The 22,615-nt window shown below is 42.6% G+C and overlaps 1 protein-coding gene across 1 annotated transcript in view; it reads right to left on the bottom strand.

The window, feature by feature from the left end:
* Positions 1-22,615, bottom strand: part of LOC143767053 (uncharacterized) — a 108,737-nt gene that overhangs the window by 63,278 nt on the left and 22,844 nt on the right. The window contains 1 exon segment of the mRNA XM_077255074.1: positions 9,480-11,181. Within this exon segment, the coding sequence (XP_077111189.1) occupies positions 9,480-11,181 (1,702 nt within the window).

Raw genomic sequence — 22,615 nt, 5'->3', positions numbered from 1 at the left:
TTGGGTTTTCCCGAGCACGCTTGGGTGGTCTCCGAGTATTTGTTAGTATTCGGAGATTTAGTTTTCATCACCACAGCTGAATGATTTACAGCTACTCGCCAGGCTGAGAACATGTGGAGGTTGCCTGGTTGCTAGGGAATCCCCACATGTATTCAAGATGGCTAGTAGCTTTAAATCATTCAGCTGCTGTGTTGAAAACTAAATCTCCGAGCACTTACAAATACTCGGAGACCACCTGAGCGTGCTCGGGAAAACCAGAGCAACGAGTATACTCGCACATCACTATTAATGTTGATGATTATGGCTTACAGCCAATGAAAACCCAAAAGTCATTATCTCAGTAAATTAGAATACGTTATAGCACCAGCTTGAAAAATTATTTTAAAATCTGAAATGTTGGCCTACTGAAATGTATGTTCATGTGCCTCTCAACTCTTCCTCCAGACTCTGGGACCTTAATTTCCAAATGAAATGTAAAATTTACTTTCATCTGAAAACACATTGGACCACTAAGTAACAGTCCAGTTCCTTTTCTCCTTGGCCCAGGTAAGACGCTTCTGGCGTTGTCTATTGGTCATGAGTGGTTTGACACAAGGAATGCGACACTTGTAGTCCATGTCCTGGATACGTTTGTGTGTGATGGCTCTTGAAGCAATGACTCCAGCAGCTGTCTACTCTTTGTAAATTTCCTCAATTTTTGTATAGCCCTTTCTTAACAATCCTTTCAAGGCTGCGGTTAGCCTTGTTGCTTGTGCACCTTTTTCTACCACTCTTTTTCCTTCCACTCAACTTTCCAGTAATATTACTGATGAGTGAGTATACTCGTTGCTCGGATTTTCCCAAGCACACTCGGGTGGTCTCCGAGTATTTGTGACTGCTCAGAGATTAGTTTTTGTTGACATAGCTGCATGATTTACGGCTGCTAGCCAGCCTGAGTACATGTGGGGGTTGCCTTGTTGCTAGGGAATTCCCACATGTATTCAAGTGGTCTAACAGCCGTAAACCATGCAGCGGCGGCGAAAAAAAACAATCTCCGAGCAGTCACAAATACTCGGGAGATCACCCGAGCGTGCTCAGGAAAACCCAAGCAACGAGTATACTCGCTCATCACTAATTAATATGCTTGGTTACAGCACTCTGTGAACAGCCAGCTTCTTTGGCAATGAGCTTTTGTGACTTACTATTGTGGAGTGAGTCATTGACTGCCTTCTGGACATCTGTCAATTCAGCAGTCTTCCCAATGATTGTGGAGACTACTAAAGGGACTAAGGGACATCTTAAATGCTTAGGAAGCCTTTGCTGGTGTTTTTTAATTATTCTAATTTACTGAGATAATGACTTTTGAGCTTTCAGAGGCTGTAAGCCATAATCATCAGCATTAACAGAAATAAACACTTGAAATAGATCTCTGTTTGTGATGACTCTGTATAATGAGTTTCACTTTTTGTATTGAACTGAAATAAATTAACTTTTTGATTATATTTCCTATTTTGTGAGAAGAACCTGTATATGACCCCTTTATATCTCCACAAGGTCGAACAAAACATGGCCAAAGGTCCGAAGTGCTTAGCGGAAGCTGCTGATCTTATATTGTGGGATTATAAATACTTTTTTGGGAGTAAAATTATTACAATTGTAAAATCATGAAGTATAAACAAGTAATATCACCGGCGCTCTACACTTATGCCTATGGCGTCTATATGAATACCTATTGCAATAACCCAGCTGCTGGTAGCCTCAGAACATGTGCCAATTCTGTAAGGAACAAATATATACTAGTAACTGGTACCGCGCTTAGGTTATAAAGGTGGCCTATGCCTGGTCACGGGGGTACAATCAACCTGGATATGCTGGTAAGTGTACCTCCCCCTACAAACAACAGTGCACTGGAAGTTCTACTGAAGGCCAACAATATGACCTATGAGTACTGTAACACACACCCTGCATCTGCCAACGCCGTGTGTCCGGATGGAACCGACCAAGACACATGCGACGGCCAAAAAACACAAATTGATGGGAATCCCTTACCATGTGCTGTAACTGTTTGCGCGCTCCGCTGTTCCTGGTAGGTGTCCCTGGGGATGTGTGGTATTCCGCAAGTGCTGCGGTGGGTGCGGCGGAAATGTGATCTTGCAAGCGGTAGCCGAGGAGTGGGGCCCACAAGAGTGCGGACAGACGGGGCTGAGATAGGATGCCGCTGCTGAGTGCAGAGCCAGGTAACATCCCGGCCAGAGGCGTCCCTGGTTGCACTAGGAAGTAAAGATGACTTCAACCCTGATGAAGAAGGGCGTTCACCCTTTGAAACGCGTCGGTTTGTCTTTTTGGTCCCAGTGAGGCTCCATAGGCCTGTGACGTCACACGCTGCTTGTCAGCGTCGGCCATCTTTACTTCCTAGTGCAACCAGGGACGCCTCCGGCCGGGACGTTACCTGGCTCTGCACTCAGCAGCGGCATCCTATCTCAGCCCCGTCTGTCCGCACTCTTGTGGGCCCCACTCCTCGGCTACCGCTTGTAAGATCACATTTCCGCCGCACCCACCGCAGCACTTGCGGAATACCACACATCCCCAGGGACACCTACCAGGAACAGCGGAGTGCGCAAACAGTTACAGCACATGGTAAGGGATTCCCATCAATTTGTGTTTTTTGGCTGTCGCATGTGTCTTGGTCGGTTCCATCCAGACACACGGCGTTGGCAGATGCAGGGTGTGTGTTACAGTACTCATAGGTCATATTGTTGGCCTTCAGTACAACTTCCAGTGCACTGTTGTTTGTAGGGGGAGGTACACTTACCAGCATATCCAGGTTGATTGTACCCCCGTGACAAGGCATAGGCCACCTTTATAACCTAAGCGCGGTACCAATTGTAAAATCATAATCAGTCGGTTTGGTCAAAGACACCAAGATTTTTTATCAGGAAATGTAGAAGAACTGACACTGGACACACATGGTAAAACTGTGGTAGGACATTTATTGTTTTTTGCACATAAATTGATAACATTTAGATGGATTCAGAGGAGCCCTCCTACAAAATGTGATAAATTCATTACTACAGGACTGTATGAGAAAGTGATTTATTCTACAAGAAAACCTAGAGCCAAAAATGATAGAATCCAGGCCCCGTGGCTGGATAATTCAGACCTGGCCTCCAGTGTGTTAATACGAGATGGGGTCTTTGTCCCTGGAGCTTTTCTACTCGGTATAATGAGACTCTGATCTTGTTCATATAAAGAGCATGTAAGAATAGAAAATGACTGAATATAAGAACCTTGTATGATCTAGATGTCCTCGTATAGAGAACTATGGAGATAGCACTATTCTTCGGTATAAAATACCGTATTTTTCAGACTAGAAGATGGACCAGACCAGAAGACTCACCTACGTTTTAGAGGAAATTAGGAAAAAAAAATTGATGCAAAAATGTGGTCAATTCTGTACTACATATCCCCTATCGTGGTATATATGGTCCCCTCATCCCCATCCTGATACACATGGCCCCCTCATCCATATCCTGGTAGAAATGGTCCCCCTCTTCCCTATCTTGGTGTGCATGGCCCCCTCATCCCTATCCTGGTGTGCATGGCCCCCTCATCCCTATTCTAGTAGAAATGGTCCCCCTCATCCTTATCCTGGCAGGAATGATTGCCCTCATCCATATCCTGGTATGCACGGCCCACATCTCGTCCTAGTATGCATGGCCCCATCCCTATCCTGGTATGCATGGCCCCATCACTATCCTGGTATGCAGGGCCCCATCCCTATCCTGGTATGCAGGGCCTCCATTTTGTCCTAGTTTGCATGGCCACATCCCTATCCTGGTATGATTGCCCCCATCCCGGTCCTGGTAAGCATGGCCCCTTCTGAAAACATTAAAAAAAAACCACAAACATTACACTTACCTTCCCAGCGCTCCCTCGCAGCATCCTGCTCCGTTGCCAGCAGCTGGTTTATGCTTGTAAGCAGCACATGGAAGGGATGTCATACGCTGCTCACAAGCAGAGCACAGCTGCAAGAATAATCACTGCTCCACATGCCGGGACTGTGCACGCAGAGAGCAGTGAGTATTCATTGCTCTTCAGTAGCATGCAGTGTCAGCCACTGGCATCCTACTGCCACAGATCACGTGTGCCGCTACTTAAGAGAATTGAATATTTACCTCTCTGGGCATGGAGGTGAATATTCATTTCTCTTAAGTAGCTGCACCCATGACCGCCGGCAGAAGCAGGAAGGCTCCGGCTGATACTGTGGGCGCTACTGAAGAGCAATGAATACTCACTGCTCTCTGCATGCGCAGTCCCGGTGCGGGTAGCAGTGAGTATTCTGGCATCTGTGCTGTGCTTGTGAGCAGCGCATTACGTCCCTGCCATGCACTGCTTAAAAGCATAAAGCAGCTGCTGACAATGGAACAGGATGCTGCGAGGGAACGCTGGGAAGGTAAGTGTAATTTTTTTTATGTTTTCTGATGGGGCCACACATACGAGGATGGGGGTGGGGGCCAATCATACCAAGACGCTATTAAAGAGAAATGAATATTCATTGCCCTCCACGCCCATGGGCGTGGAATGCAGTGAATATTCATTTCTCTTAAGCAGTGGGCACAGGAGTTAGCCACAGCAGCCGGCTCCAGCCTCCTGTGACCCACTGCTCCGCCGATGCTACTCCCCCACCTCCCCACCAGAGCCAGTACATCCAGACTATAAGACGCTGTCCTCATTTTCCTCCATATTTTTGGAGGAAAAAAGCGTGTCTTTTAGTCTGAAAAATACGGTATGTGATGTTGCTGTAGCCGTAATATTTCTGTACAGGGGTCTCTGTATAGATAATTTTACCCTAGATTTTACGATAAGGAGAAGGGGAAGAGGAATTGGGAACATTTAACTGTAATTTCAATTAAAAAAAAACTAATAAAAAAATGCTGGTCCATTTAACCACCATTTTATTTGTGCTGTCAAAGATTACAATTTGGACACAAAACCAAAAGCATTTAAAGTAATAGAAAATGTGTTCAAAGACCTTGTGTGGAAAGGTGAAGATTTTGCTCAGAAAGTAACTGTAATGAATGGCAAATAACAGACTGGGATTCTGGAAGAAGAGGGAGGAGGATATCTGGGGTATTGTTCTTAAGGGTGAGGTAAGGGCTGCTATATTGGGCCATACAGTGTTGTGTATCATATACAGTATATTATATAGTGAATTATTCAATGCACATAGAATATTGCTTTTTAGTTGCTTATTACATTAAAGATATTAGTAACTGCAGATATTTTTATTTCTAATTATATAATTCTAATTCTGTATTTTTTGGACTAAAAGAAGCACTTTACCACAAGGCGCTCCCAGGTTTAGACAGTAGAAATAGGAAAAAAAAATTACTACTAATTATATCTTCCCTGGTGTAAAGTGGAGGAGTTAATATCACTAACTGTAATGCACTGAAGTAGAATAGGGACATAATAAATAGTGATGGGCGAATACACACGTTGCTCTGGTTTTCCCGTGCACGCTCGGGTGGTCTCGGAGTATTTGTTGGTGTTCGGAGATTTAGTTTTCATCGCCGCAGCTGAATGATTTACAGCTACTAGCCAGCATAAGTACATGTGGGGGTTGCCTGGTTGCTAGGGAATCTCCACATGTATTCAAGCTGGCTAGTAGCTGTAAATCATTCAGCTGCGGCGATGAAAACTAAATCTCCGAGCACTTACAAATACTCGGAGACCAACCGAGCAACGAGTATACTCGCTCATCACTAATAAACCAATTATCAGTGTTTTAATGAGCGCTCCACAGTGTGTATATATTTTCACACGCACGCACGCACGCACGCACGCACGCACGCACACACACACACACACACTGCTGGATACTCTGCACATTTACATACACAGCTCTGCTTCATATGCACATTTACATATACACAGCTCTGCTACATTTTCAAACTTCCATGCATAAAGCTCTATTTGTTCTTATTATGCTTTGCTTATATAGCGCCATCATATTCCTCAGCGCTTTACAGAACTCTATTACAAACACACATTTATATACACACAGCTCTACTACATTTGCATAAATAGACCCGGTGTATACATTGGCCCATTTTGCAGTTCCTTCCAGGTCATGTGAAAGGTCCTGGAGCTAGTTAGGTGGAAGGTTCTTCAGCTGCTCACTCGGGACTGGCAGCCACTGTGCAGGTCCCGGTATCTTCCTCTACTGCTCTGCACCGATCACATAGATCAGTGTGAAGCAGGAGGAGAAAACAGTTCTAGTAGTGATCGGGAAGGAAGCTGTCTCAGTAAGCTGTCTCCAGACTATAAGAAGCACTCACTTATTAGCAAGACTTTTTTGTGTTAAAAGTGTGTCTAATAGTCCAAAAAAAAAGTACATTTAAAGTAATTTCCCATTCTTGTTTAATTATATGACTGCCTGTTAGATTTTTTTTTTGTACAATTTGTCAATAAAACAGTTTCCCCGGGTGTGCTTTGTTTTTGATGTTTAACAAACTATGTTTTCTGGTAATTCGTTTGTCACATTCTAGGTATGAATGACTAGGGTTGATCGAATAGCTTCAGATAAGTGCTTAACCGAATAGCTATAGCGCTCAACAAATACCTGCATGGGTAACCTGTAATAATTAATCTGGCACTCAAATTATTACTTGTGCGATTAGTTTATTAAAGATCCCGATATCTTGTGACGTTTTGATCTTTCACATAGACCTTCCTCAGACTGGGATAAGAACAAAACGATAAACAAAATAAATAGTGATGATCGAATATACTCGTTACGCGAGATTTCTTAAGCACGCTCGGGTGTCCTCCGAGTATTTGTAAGTACTCAGAGATTTAGTTTTCAGCGCCGCAGCTGAATGATTTACATCTGTTAGCCAGCCTGAGTACATGTGGGGGTTGCCTAGTTGCTAGGGAAACCCCACATGTACTTATGCTGGCTAACAGATGTAAATCATTCAGCTGCGGCAAGAAAAACTAAATCTCCGAGGACCCTCGGAGGACCCTCGAGCGTGCTCGGGAAATCTCGAGTAACGAGTATATTCACTCATAACTAGTGTTTAACATTACAAAACAGTTACAAAAAAGTTACAAAAAATGCTTACAAAAAAATTCAGAGGCAGTAGCAATGTCAATTAAAGAAACAATATGGATAGACAAACAATATGATAAAGCAATATACATAGATATGCAATATTAATTGCCACAGTGATTGGAGAAAATATAGCAGTCACTCCATTCCAGTATAACAAAAAAAGGGTTGCTAAGACATTAGCATAGAATAATAAAGCACCTGGAGGCATAGGAATATGTTCACAAAAAGTTAATATTCCGTATAGAATATTCTGTACAGAGAATAAGAATGAAGAAAATGTGGAAAAATGAAAACTAAAACTGGAAAATAATGAATATAGAATCTCAAGAAATAAAAATTGAAAATAGTAAATAATAGGTGACAATCACAATAGGTGATAAAGAAAGGAACTGGTTAAATGCTTACCATATGTTATAATTAGGTCCACAATATAAAAGGATGTATCCCTGTGAAAAAGCCCAATTGTAAAAGTGAATGCTGTGTTTGTTACACAGGTTGGGTGGTGATATGAGCACAAGGTGCGTTTACCAATAAGTGTATAAGAAGTCCAAAAATCGCGCAAAGAAACGGGTATATAGCCCAAGGCATACATCCTTCTATATTGTTGACCTTATTATAACATATGGTAAGCATTTAACCAGTTCTTTTCTATATCACCTATTGTGACTGTCACGTATTATTTACTATTTTCAATTTTTTTTTTTCTATTTTTATTTTTTGAGATTCTATATTCATTATTTTCCATTTTCATGTTATTTTTTTTACATTTTTTTTAATTCTTATTCTCTATACAGAATATTCTATATGGAATATTAACTTGTTGTGAACATATTCCTATACCTCCATGCGCTTTATTATTCTCTGCTAATGTCTTAACACCCCTTTTTTTCTTATACTGGAATGGATTGACATCGCTATACTTCTCCAATCACTGTGACAATTAACATAGCATATTTATCTACATTGCTTTATAATATCGTTTGTCTATCCATATTGTTTCTTTAATTGACATTGCAGCTGCTTCTGAATTTTTTTGTAAAAATTTTTTGTTTTGTAATGTTAAACACCTTTACTGATTGGGTTTTATTTTGTTTATCGTTTTGTTCTCATCCCAGTCTGAGGAAGGTCTATGTGAAAGACCGAAACGTCACAAGACATTGGGATCTTTAATAAACTAATTGCACAAGCAACAATTTGAGTGCCAGATTAATTATTATTATATGTATTAGGAGTGGTATCCTTTTCTGTGCACCTTCGAGTAACAGAGTAACGTGTATCTCATCCTTATTGCATCGGTAACCTGGATACCTGGAACGCTCCCGATAATCAGCTGTTCGGTGCCGCAGCTGTGTGACAGTTTGTGTAGTATGTTATATTTTTAAATAATTTCAACACTCCAATTAATTACTACTAATTATAGAGATATTGATATTGGTTTCAATCAGTTCATTACATAATATTCAGTATAGCCTTACTGTATGGAGTTCACAGAAGGTCATTAAAGCCAAAATGTACCTTCAGCCAGATGGTCAATTTAACAAAGGAATGTAAATGACCAGTAATTTGTTTGCAGTTCAAAGATGAGAGATGCTGGATTGGATTTTTCCAAAGCCTACATATATGTTAATTGGAGGTCGTAAAGCCCCCAGGGATGCCAGGTGGTATAGTTATCTATATGATTTAAGGGGTTTAACACTGGCATACCATGGTTTACATCAAAGCCTTCAGATAACGTTCAATGAACAGCTTTTTACATATAAAAGTTGAGTGAACTGTTGAAGTGGGAGACACAGATGAGACAGAGAAGGAAGAGAGATGGGACAGAGACCAGACTGATTGACTCCTACCATTGTAATGTAATGTATGACTTTATTGATTATGTGCTATTTTGAGTGAAGTGTTTATATTTATTATCTTTTATTATGTAAATTAATTTTGTTTATTCAATTATTTCGTGTGAGCATTTATTTATTCATCACAATTCCTTGAACCTTAACAAAACACAGTCACAACACATGCATGGATAGCCTGCTTGTTGGGCTCTCCATGCATGTGTTGCGACTGTCACATAGCAGCGACACATATAGAAGCAGCACCGAACAGCTGATTATCAAGAGTGTTCCAGGTACCCAGGATTCCGATGCAGATATTCGGTGAGTGCTATAGGTATTTGGATAAGCACTAATTCCGAAGCTATTCGATCAACCCTAATAATGGCTTCTCTCCCTGTGGGATTTAAATGCTTAACAAAATAGCATTCTTGTTCAGACCATTTCAAACATTTTTAATATGAACATTGCTTCTCTTCTGTGTGAATTCTCTGGTGCTTAACAGTCTTGTATTATATGTATTTCCCCCACATTCTGAACATGAATATGCCTACTCTCCTGTGTGAGATCTCTGGTGATTAAGAAGATCTGATTTCCGTCCAAAATATTTCCCACATTCTGTACATGAATACGGCTTCGCCCCTGTGTGAGTTCTCTGGTGGCTAACAAGCGATGATTTATAAACAAAACATTTACCACATTCTGAACATGAATATGGCTTCTCCCCTGTGTGTGTTCTCTGGTGCTTAAGAAGATCTGATTTCCATCCAAAATATTTCCCACATTCTGAACATGAATATGGCTTCTCCCCAGTGTGTGTTCTCTGGTGATTACGAAGATTTGATTTCCGTCCAAAATATTTTCCACATTCTGAACATGAATATGGCTTCTCCCCTGTGTGAGTTTTCTGATGTACAAGAAGAGATGATCTCTGTTCAAAATATTTCCCACATTCTGTACATGAATATGGCTTCTCCCCTGTGTGAGTTCTCTGGTGGCTAACAAGCGATGATTTATAAACAAAACATTTCCCACATTCTGAACATGAATATGGCTTCTCCCCTGTGTGTGTTCTCTGGTGATTAAGAAGATCTGATTTCTTTCCAAAATATTTCCCACATTCTGAACAGAAATATGGCTTCTCCCCTGTGTGTGTTCTCTGGTGCTTAAGAAGATCTGATTTCTGTCCAAAATATTTCCCACATTCAGAACATGAATATGGCTTCTCCCCTGTGTGTGTTCTCTGATGATTAAGAAGATATGATTTCCGTCCAAAATATTTCCTACATTCTGAACATGAATATGGCTTCTCCCCTGTGTGTGTTCTCTGGTGTATAAGAAGATCTGATTTCCATCCAAAATATTTCCCACATTCTGAACATGAATATGGCTTCTCCCCAGTGTGTGTTCTCTGGTGATTATAAAGATTTGATTTCCGTCCAAAATATTTTCCACATTCAGAACATGAATATGGCTTCTCCCCTGTGTGAGTTTTCTGATGTACAAGAAGAGATGATCTCTGTCCAAAATATTTTCCACATTCTGAACATGAATATGGCATCTGCCCTGTGTGAGTTCTCTGGTGACTAACAAGAAATGACTTACGGATAAAACATTTTCCACATTCTGAACATGAAAATGGCTTCTCCCCTGTGTGAATTTTATGGTGTGTAAAAAGATATGCTTTCTGGTTAAAACATTTTCCACAGTCTAAACAGGAAAAAGGCTTTTCCCCTGTGTGAATTCTCTGGTGATTAACAAGATATGCTTTCTGGTGAAAACATTTTCCGCATTCTAAACAGGAAAAAGGCTTCTCACCTGTATGAATTCTCTGGTGAATAACAAGCATAAATTTCTGGGTAAAACATTTTCCACATTCTGAACATGAATATGGCTTCTCCCCAGTATGAATTCTCTCATGCCTAATAAGATATGCCATTTGTTTAAAATGTCTCCCACACTTGGAACAAGTAAACCTATGTTCCCCTGTCTGAATTTTTTGATGTTTAACAAAAGATGTTTTTAGGGTATAACTACTTTCATATTCTGAATGTGTAATTGGCTTCTTTGCTTTAACAGTAGTTCGTTCTTCAGTGCCTCTTTTGTGACTTTTATTTTTCTTAGTAGTCTGTAATGAATCAGAAGATAGGACCTCTTTCATAGGATTAGATGATAGATATTTGCTGTGAAGGAATGATGGTATATCTGGAGTAATGGCATTCACTTGAATTGAATCCTGTGTGATCTCAAGGTCATCTGATATAAAAATTGAAAGTGTTAGTTGTCCCTCTGATCTCCCGATACAGTCATCTTCCAAGAATTACACCATTATTTTTGAATAAAATATCCTTGAAATTTTTATTTTCAACAATTCTAATCAAAATGTCCATAGAAATGGGAAGATATGTAGTAAAATTGAATTATTCACTAAGACAATAACAGTGCACAGTATAATAGAAGAACTCATAGCATGAACCAGTAGAATATGTGACGACAGCATTTAATCTTAAATATTCAGACGTCTATTTCAGTTGGCCAAGAGACATAGGCTATTACCTGAACGATGACTATAGAATTTGTGTTTTTCTTTGGCTGTTCAAGAAACATGGACTATTGTCATATGAGTCTGAATGTTGACAGTAGTATTGATGTTTGAGAATTTGATGAATGGCAGCTATTTACTTTTATATCAGCTTTTACAGTTTATTGTCCTGCCATCTTGGAAGACAGCGGTGCAGGGTCATTGAACAATCGATATTTGCTAATAAGTTGGTTATCCATGGTACCAGGCCATGCAGTTTGTTGACTTGCAAACACTGAAGGATAAACTATAAATACTCAGTGAATGTTAATCTGGTCCCACCTCCCCGACTTGTGGATGATGCCTGAAAAAGTTTTGAACTGTAAGAAAGGGGACTATGCAAAATCACAGCCAAGAACACTCTACAGGACTTCTGCTAGGAAGCCATGGCTCCATTTCAGAGCCATGCGTCTGTTCCAGATGTAGTCTGATCCAGGCATCTTTCAAATTACAGATTTCAAATTACAGATTTCTGGGGGGCGTGGCTATGTAGCTGAAGAAGCAGGAAGCACCTAAGGAGAGCTCCAAGTATCCTGACCTGATTTTGCCATAAAATAATGAATATAGCTGAGCGAAAATAAGCCAAACCTGAGCCCCATATGATAGAGAACCCTGTGGACCTCCCGGGAGACCGCTGCGGAGATTCGTGGAGCCAGGAGCAGCAGGAGCTGAAGCGGGCAGGAGGCCCCCCACATGTAACGGCGGCCATCTCTGGAGCGCACACTGGGAGAAACAGAGCGTGGCGCTGCTTCCGACTGGAGCCCCGGACCCTCTGCCGTCTTAGAAGCGGCGGTAACCGACCTCGCTGGTGAGAGCAGCGAGATACCTGCACGCGAGAGAGAGGAGGGTATACGGAGCGCGGCGCTGTTCCTTGCCGGGGCTGGGTCCCTCTCTCATTCCGGAGGGGGCGGCGGTGGACGGTACCGGTGGATGCGGTGAGGTACCTGCATGCAGGAGCTGTGGGGGCTGGCGCTCCGGACGGCTGCAGTGATAACCTGAGGCGGCAGGAGCTACAAAGACAGAGACACCAGGAAAGCCCACGTGCAGCGACGGCCATCTTGGGCGCGCGCGCTCTGGAATACAGGACGCGGCGCCATCATTCTCTGCTGGGACCAGACTTTTCTTTTGCTGGAGCTAACGGAGACAGGAACGCAGTGGTAAGAACGTGGACCGGTGTGCAGAGACTGGGAGACCTGAGGGGGATAGCGGTGCACGCGGGGAGCAGTGCCCATTAATATAGCGCGCTCCCTGACAGCAGAGGGAGCGGTGCCTTTCAAACCTGCGGTGCTGTTTGGGGGATAATTAAACTTTCAAATATTAGAGGGGTGGTGCGGTGAGCGCCCTGAAATATAGGGCCCTGTGCCCCCCCTGTCATACAGCCGCCTCATTGACAGCACCATAATATTGGGAGTTAACCCCTTCACCGCTGTTCCCCCTATACTCATAAACTGAGTGCCTGGCCAGCCATATTGGACCTAAGTAATCACCCAGACAACTACCCTGTGATTCTCATTATTTGTCAAGTTTACGGAGACTTGGAACACAGTCCAGCACCATATATATAGGACCTGGGGTCGGAGTTCGATCCATTTAACATCATAACATTAGAGCACAGCTTATCTACAATTACTTTTGCGATTGTTCTGTGGGATCCCCCCTTGCGTATACCCGCCATGCAGCATCCTAGAGGAGCGACAGCGGCTGAAAAGCTTAAAAAATATGCCAAAGATGACTCTTATGATAATGTACGCAACCTTAGAAACAACCCTACATCATCTCAACGCAGGGGTCGCCCCTCTGATAGTACTGGGGAGGGGGAGGAGGAAGAATTGACCCTTAAACAGGCATCGGAGCAGTTGATGCAGGCCATCTCCCTCACTAGATCATCTCTTACTGAGAAAATAGAGGATGTACATACGGAGGTGGGCCGTCTGCGGCATGACATGCAAACTATGAGGGGTCGTATTTCTGAGGTTGAAACAAGGGTATCCCACATAGAAGACACTATCACTCCAATGGAGGCTAAACTGGCTAAGGCTACTGGATCCGTAAATGCGTGGAAGCAAAAGGCAGATGATTTGGAAAATAGGCTACGTCGCAATAATATCCGAATTATAGGCCTTCCGGAGCGGTCGGAGGGTCAGCGACCTGAACAGTTCTTAGAGGAATGGCTTAAATCTTCATTGGGGGATGAATTCTCCTCAACATTTTCGGTAGAGAGGGCCCATAGGGTACCAACGAGGCCTCTGCCTCCTGGGGCCCCGCCGCGACCTCTCCTGGCACGCCTCCTTAATTGCAGAGACAGGGATGCCATCCTCCGCTTGGCGCGGCAGAAGGGCCTTATCAAATTCAATAATGCCACCATATCAATTTTTCCAGATTTTTCTATGGAACTTCAAAAGCAGCGGGCGCGATTTATGGATGTTAAGAAACAACTCAGGGATAAGAACATCGTCTACTCTATGCTCTATCCAGCCCGGCTCCGTATCGTGCACAATGGCTCTTCCTTATTCTTCACGGACCCAGCGGAGGCAATTGAATGGATGCGGTTTCACGGGGGCCCGAACGTAAAAGATCCCTAACCTGGACTCCTTGATCAAAGGCAACACACCTAGAGCTTTCTGTAGGGGTGCGGGAAAAGAGTCAACAATACCGGACACTGTATCCAGTGAGGGTATCCCCTTTTCAATCTGACTGTGGGAGAATGGAAATACTCTCCCCTACTGTTCAAGTTTTCTTATTTCTTTTGGTTTTATGTACCAGTTTTGATTGTTTATTAAGCAAGACTGCCGCTGATATTAACTCTTTGCCCTGTATGATACCGATGGAATACACCCGAATAATAATGTTATGCATTAACTTTTTCTTTAAAAGTAAATATGGGGGCTGAAATTATATGTATGACATGGAATATACGAGGTATCAAAACCCCTAGAAAGAAAATTAAGGTATTTTCTCAGATAAAAAGGTGCCATCCCCACATTGTAGCACTAATAGAAACACACTTAACAAGAGATACGGCTAGATGTGTGCAAAAACCATGGGTACAATGGGCCTTACATGCCTTTCACACCAGTTATTCCAGAGGGGTTTCTTTACTGATACACAAGGAGGTCAGATGGGAGGCCAAGGAGGCGAGACGGGATCCCGAGGGTCGCTTTGTCTTTGTGCATGCATTCATCAACTCGCGAGAGTATGTATTGTTATGTATCTATAATCCCCCCCCTGCCAACATGTCAATTCTTCGTATGGCTCTAGGCTTCTCCTTAAATTATCCGGAAGCAAATGTTATCTGCATGGGAGACTTTAACTTAGTTATGGATCAATCTATGGACAGATTGAGACTAGATGACGTAGCATCAGGAGACACTTTGCCTCAACACCCTTCTCAATTGGCACAGTTTATGGATGGTAGTGGATGGCTGGATTTGTGGAGAATGGGTCATCCGGGGGTCAAGGGGTACACTTGCCACTCATCTACTAGACAGTCACTATCTCGGATAGACTATATATTTGGATCGAGTGGATTGGCATTATGGATGGATAGTGTAGAACATGGTAGTCGGGGGATCTCAGATCACAGTCCAATTATTCTTAAACTTAAATTTGGACAATCCAATAATAATAGTAAGTCCTGGAAATTGAACCCCTTCTGGTTAAAATTAATAGACACTAGCGATAGGACGATTGATCAGTTGAATAGTTTCATTCTAACACACTCGGAACTCCAAAACCTCGGTTTATTTTGGGACACCCTGAAGGCATATTTGAGGGGATGTCTGTCCTCTACTATCTCCTATATTAAGAGGGTAACGGCGAAAGAGGATGAGGAGATGGAACAAAGATTAAAAGACTCAGAGGCCACTTACATAGCCAACCAGTCCAGCAGTAATAGAATTGAATGGCTTACTTCCCAGAGACTATACACCCAATATGCAGATGTTAAGTCAAAGCGCAAATTGTTTTTCACTCGTCAAGCCTATTTTGAACTGGGAAATCAGGCCAGTACACTTTTGGCCTTCTTGGTACGCCAACACAATACCTCCAACACAATATTGCAGATCCGGGTGTCTGATGGCTCTTTGGTATCCTCTACAGAAGGAATACTTCAGGGCTTCTATGACTATTATACCTCGTTATATAAATCTAGCAGTGGTTCTGGTATTGATGAATGCTTAGATTATTTATCAGATATAACATTCCCCTCACTGAGCCCATCTCAGCAAGCCCTTATGGAGGCTGAATTTACCCTGGAGGAGGTAGATCATGCTATAACAGATATGGCAGCTGGAAAGGCCCCGGGACCTGATGGGTTTCCCATTGAGTTCTATAGGAAATACCGTGACAAACTGGCACCTATACTGCTGAAGGTACTCAAAGGAATATGGGAGGGGGAATCTGTACCCGAAACGTTTTATGATGCTAATATTGTTGTACTCAGGAAGGAGGGGAAGGATCCTCTGGATTGTGGATCATATAGACCAATCTCCTTGGTGAACGTAGATTATAAAATTTTCACTAAAATCCTAGCCACTAGATTGAATAAGATCATATTAGATCTCATACACCCGGATCAAACCGGTTTTATGCCTGGGAAAAATACTTCTATCAATATCAGACGGGTACAGTCGGTCATACAATATAGCTCTTTGGAACCAGACAATAAGTGGGCATTGGCTTCGCTGGATGCAGCCAAGGCTTTTGACTCCCTCGAATGGCCCTTCTTGATTGCATGTTTGCGGAAGTATGGGTTTGGGAATAAATTTTTGAGAGAGATAGGCACATTATATGCGAAACCTAGGGCACGAATGGTGGTGAATGGCTCAATGTCTGCACCGTTTTCTTTGCACAGAGGAACTCGACAGGGGTGCCCTCTCTCCCCAGCTCTATTCGCCTTGGCGATAGAGGCCTTGGCAATACGAATGAGGTCTTCTGTAGACATTAAGGGGATACACATCTCTGATAGGGTGGATGTCATCGGTCTATATGCTGATGATATGGTGGTGTTCATGGATCAAGCGGAGGACACATTACCGAAAGTAATAACGATGATAGATAGGTTCAGCAAATTTTCTGGCCTTTATATAAATTGGGAGAAGTCTGCCCTGATGCCTCTCTCCCATGCTCCAATGTCCTGCCTTGAAACCCTCTCACCGCTACCCATTGTCTCCAAGTTTAAATATCTAGGAATACATATGTCCCAGAGTAGTCACCTAGACTTGCATCTTAATATATTTCCGTTACTAGATGTGGTTAAATCCAAATTTGCTACCTGGGACAAACTACCATTATCTGTGGCTGGACGTATTAATCTCATAAAGATGATTTTGCTCCCAAAGCTGAGCTACTGTTTTCAACACAGTGCGGTTATAATTCCTAAAACTTTTTTTACAACCCTAAATTCCCTTACTACATCTTTCATATGGGGAAAGGCTAGGCCTAAACTTAAGTTATCCACCCTGCAAAGACCCAAACAAGGGGGTGGGGCGGCCCTGCCAGACTTCTACCTATATTACCTTGCTGGTCAGGCTAAAATGTTGAATATGTGGATGCCTGGGAAAACTCTTCCTAACTCTGAAAACCATATTCTGTACTCAGCTAAAATTGATTGTCCACTGGGATTTTTGGAGATGGAGAGAACTACTGTTCCTCATTTACTACCTCTGCTTCGGTTGGCACGATCAATATGGAGGCAAATTAAAAAGGTAACGGGATTTGTTGATATAGCAGCTGAGATGCCATTGTGGAATAATGGTTATTTTCCGGTATTACTGGGCCATCCGTCCACTGAATTCTGGATATCGTATGGTGTCCTTACAGTAAGAAATCTACATAATCAGGGGATTTTTGTTTCCTTCGAACAGTTACAAAATACCTACAACATACCAAAATCTCAATTTTTCCGTTACTTGCAACTAAGGTCAGCCTTCCAGTCACATATGCGGAGTGTGGGTAGGGGTCGAACTATCTCAGATCTACCGTTAATAGGTATCCTTAATTCGCAGGGTCCTCAGGGACTTATCTCCTCTCTATATACCTATCTGTTATCCATGGGTGAGGGATCTACCATAGATTCAATTAAGGGGAAGTGGGGACGGCTTTTGCCAGATACACTAGAAGAGGAATGGGATGAAATCTTGGAATCCCCAACTAAAGTCTCCCCATCAGTTAATAACAAGATGACCCAACTATATATTATATATCAATCCTATTTGACCCCGATTCGTCTTTTTAAAATGGGTCGCCTACACTCATCAGACTGCTTGAGATGCCATTCTAGCAATGCAGATTTTATCCACATGATATGGAAATGTCCTATTGTCTTCCAATATTGGAATGAGGTAACGACGTTATTGGCATCACTGGTGTCGATCCCTGTCCCACTAGAACCCCTGGTGTGCTTATTTGGAGTATGGGAAGCAGGGGCTTGGGATCATCATACGGGAATTTTTCTGAGGGAGACGCTGTTTTTGGCACGAAAGGTGTTGGCTCTGAGATGGATGGGTGGTTCTTGTCCAACTCTTAGAGCATGGGTGGACTTGGTGAATTCCATTGTTCCGTATGAACGGGCACTGTACCAGAATAGAGGTAATCCAGCTAAATTTGAGAAGATATGGGGAAGATGGAACTCCTCCTGTCATACTGTTTAGGTTAAATAATTTAACAAATACACAGGGAAAAGGTGTAAGATTGTGGACATTATCTACTCACAGGGTAGAATTTATCTAGAATTCTCCTTTAAGCGGCAGCATGTTAGCTTTAGAGGTTTTGTTAGAAGTTAGTGTAGTTTAAGTTTGAATAGGATATAAACTAATGATTGACATGCATTGCTTGTAACCTTTACAATATTCCAGACATGGTTATGTGTGGTAATTCTATGTATCTAATGGATAATAATGAATATAAGCAAATGTATGTATGGTTCATGCTGTAATTAATAAACGAATTTAAAAAAAAAAAAATTACAGATTTCTAATTACACTACCTTGAATTAGACTAGAATTCTAAGATGCATTTGGCTGCTCACCACCATCACTCCTATAATATTGTCATCATCTTCATCACCAGGTGGTATAATCTGATGCAAAATCTACGTACTATCAGACATAACCACTATATATGGAACATATCTCCTGTGGAGTTACACCGTCTAAAGCAGTTGGAGGAGTAGTTAGCGACTGCCTTGGCCACTCTAGCTGGGGTCAGGTAACACCTAGTCAGAACCTTATAATTTGTTTCCAACATTAAGGTGTTAAGCATTCATCCAGTAGAGGAGGACCAAATTTGAGACCATTCTAAGTGAGTTAGAGTGGAACCAGTTTTGGACTCCCAACAAGAAGTGTAGTTTAAGCAATGCCTATATGAAGGGGAGTTAATGTGGGAATAAAGAAGTGATATAGTACCTGGGCGTGTGGATTTTCACGGCATCTGTGCTCGAAAGGAGTAAATGTATAAGGTGGAATTGGGGGGGGATGATATTTTTCCTGCAGGCTGGAAATGAAATAATTCCATCAACATTGAAAAGATGGTGGACTCTAGTAATCCCTGCTGCGACCCGTAAAGGGAAGTTCCCAAGGGGCTCAATAAGTGGGGAAAATTGAGGATTACCCCAGAGGGGGGCCAGAGGCAAAAAAGGAGAGAGAGATTAACTGTGATGAATATTTCAGCGAGTCCCAAATTTTAACAGAATGTGCTATGATAGGATTCAAAATTTGCCTACGTTGAGCTGGGAGGATCCATAGCAAGGCATCGAGGGTACATGGGTGACAATCAGCAGCTTCCAGCAAAAGCCACAGGGGTGCTTCCGAATAGGCATGGTATAAGGTTAATTGGGCTAGTTGGACTGCTTGGTAGTATTTAGAGAGGTTGGGAACTTCCAGGCCTCCATTTAGACGATGTCGATAAAGAGTAGCTCTGTTAACCCTAGGGAGGCCACCCCTCCAAATAAAAGTATTAACTAATCGTTGGGCTGTTTTGAGGTAGTGCGAAGGGACAGGGATTGGCAAAACTCGAAATAAGTAAAGCAATTTGGGGAGTAAAATCATCTTAAGAGAATGTACACGGCCTAGCCAGGAAAGATGTCATGCCTGCAGTAGCGAGCAAATTTTGCGAAGCATTTGAGGATAGTTGGCTGAAAAGAGGGAGTCCAGATTGGCTGTCAATTTCACTCCCAAGTATTCTAGGTGGTTAGTGGCCCATTGAAAAGGGAAGTCTTGCTGGAGCTGTGGGATAATATTAGCAGGAAGAGATATGTTCATGGCATACGATTTTGATTGGTTAATCTGTAGGCCAGAAATTCATTCAAAATTAAAAAAGGGTGCAGTGTGGCCTGGATCTTTAACAGTGAGGACGTGTGTCCTTGCAGCTCCCACTTCCAGGCCCTTTAATCTGCTGACATTGCTTTCCATCTGCGACCAACAAACTCTCCTGGTGCTCCTAGACCCCCTGGGTAAAGTGTACCATCACCAGAAGGCCCCAGAAAGGAGAGGTGAGAAAGATACCAAGATCTGCTTTAGCCCCTCCGACCTCCACTCCTTGGTGCATGAGGCTGGCTCCATCTTGATAAGCTGCTGCTTGAAGCCTTACAGAGGGAGCAGAGACTATTAACTGCTCGAGTGCCAGACTGCATTTAACCAATAGCAGATTAAATAATTTCTACACTACCAACTGAGATTCTGCCTAGGATTAATACCTAGTTCCAGCAAATATACTACAACTGAATCTCTATCTGCTCACCTCCTTCTCACATATCTTATCTTGCCTCTGCACTACCATATTGGAGGCAGACTTGAAGCCTAAAATATAACAATATCACTCTACTCAGCTCATGTAATTGAAACTCTGTGCTTTAACCCATTAGTGATAATACTGAACTGCCCGACTCTGTGTTTAAGCATCGCAGGATATCCTTTCAGCATACCAATATGTACTTGTCAAAGGCATGTGATCTGATTATGCATACCTAAACATTGCATGCACAAGTGGTGAACTTCATAAAACGAGCTTTCTAATGCTAGAATGGTGAAATCTCATACAGAACATGTAAAAAACGCAGCTTCAGCCCTCCACCAAGACAAAGTGAAATAGAAAAATTCCTAAAACGCAAACTGCCAACAACCCAGACTCCATGTAAGTGCCACAACCGAATCCTGTCATGGATGAACAGATAGATGACTCGGATTTAAGTGATGACGACTCAGGTAGCGATCACACACAGATGGAATCCGGTCAGATCTCAAGATCCTTCCTCAGAAAATCATTGGCACAAGTGATGAAACGTTGATCACTGAAATCACTGGCATGCGAGCTGATTTACAACACATCACATCGGCAACAGAGTAGAATCTCTTGAGTCAACTCAGGCCTCATTTGTGGATCACTCTAATAATAAATATGAAAGTACAGCTTGCTTTCCACCATGCCCAGCTGAACAAAGCCCTCCTTGCTATAGAAGACCAAGAAAACAGATGCCGCAGGAAAAATATCAGAATAAAAGGTATCCCTGAAAGCGTGTCATCGGATATACTTAAAAAAGTGTGGAAAGAAATATTCGCACTGGTACTACCACAGGAGTGATGTGAACAAATCATATAGAAAGGGTCCTTAGATCCCTCAAGCCCAAGCCAATGACCTTGTACCCTCCAAGGGATGTTATCTGCGGCCTATTAAATTATTTAGATACCTCGGCTATTTTGACTGGCTCTCGTGATTGCAAAACCATCACCTACGAAGAGGCATCTATTCAGCTTTACCAGGATCTTGCACTATCGACACTCGCAAAACGTCAAAAAATGAGACCTCTTCTGGAACTACTCCACTCCAATAAGATCTTATATAAGTGTTTATTTCCCTTTGGATTGGCGATACATGGCGAGGGAAAACAAGTCACCGTTCGTGTTCTGGAGGATCTTTCAAAGGTGTGGGAGACCTTCATCATTTCCTCCGTGGAGGTGCCTTCCCGGCTGCCCCTTGATATGGACATGAACATGAACATTCCCCTTCCTCTACTTTCTCCATTGGTGAGTCCTGAAGTGTGATCGCCAGTAAAAAGGCATGCTTCCCCCAAACAAGGGAAACATGGGTCCAGGAAGAAGCTTCCTCCCTGAGACGCAGTGCACACCACTTGGATATTTTTCTTTTTTGGACCTGTGACAGGCCCTGACTTGACGAAGTGAGGGTGAGGTTTTGGTAAGGGCTACAAGATATCTAGCCCCCCCCCCCCCTTTTTTTCCCACCCCCTCCCTCTCCCTTTTTTCCCCTCTATTGCAGCCCGTTGCCGATGCTTTATACGCCTAGACATACCCGGGCCTAATTTCTGCCAATTGATGGCAGATGGTTAATAGTTACTGTTTTGTTTGACACTTTTGATTTGGTTCTATGGTGGAACTCTTATTACTAAGTTTGATTCGTGATTGCGTATAGTGATTCTAATTCCGACAACATCGGATTGCCATTTGTGCGTATGCAATAGACTGTCTTGTCTGCATTCGGAGAATGCTACGGCCCCCCACCTCTGCCGCGGATAAGATGTTATTTCTAAATATTTGCTGTTCTGTTAACCCCTTTGTTTACAATGTTAGGTACACATATGTAGCCACTATAATTCGCCTATCCCTATACAATGACTAATACAACTATGCCAGCCGCTATAGTAGTGGCCTCACACAATGCGAGGGGCATGAACATCCCAAGTAAACACAGTCAAATAATGAATCTACTGCGCACAAAGAACTCCAGCATTGCATTCCTACAGGAAACGCATTACAAGAAGGGTTGTGTCCCTGATGTATCCAGGATGCAGTTTCCGACCTGGTATCACAGCATGGGCACTTCAGCCTCTAGGGGAGTGAGCATAGCTCTCAAAAAGAACCTGCCCTTTGCATTGATAGACACCCTATCTGACCCGGATGGTAGATATATTATGGTAAAGGGCCTACTAGTTAATACTACAATTACCTTATGCAACTTTTATGCTCCCAATAGCAATCAAATTGGATGGCTTATTAAAATCCTACATACCCTCCGCTTATTTTCTGAAGGCCTACTTATTGTAGGGGGAGAGACCTCAATATCCCACTAAATCCACTAGTAGATACCTCATCTGGCAAA

This window comes from Ranitomeya variabilis, chromosome 4, assembly GCF_051348905.1.
Source record: "Ranitomeya variabilis isolate aRanVar5 chromosome 4, aRanVar5.hap1, whole genome shotgun sequence".
Lineage (NCBI taxonomy): Eukaryota > Metazoa > Chordata > Amphibia > Anura > Dendrobatidae > Ranitomeya > Ranitomeya variabilis.
Note: the sequence above shows the minus strand (reverse complement) of the source record. Positions and strands in the feature narration are given on the sequence as shown.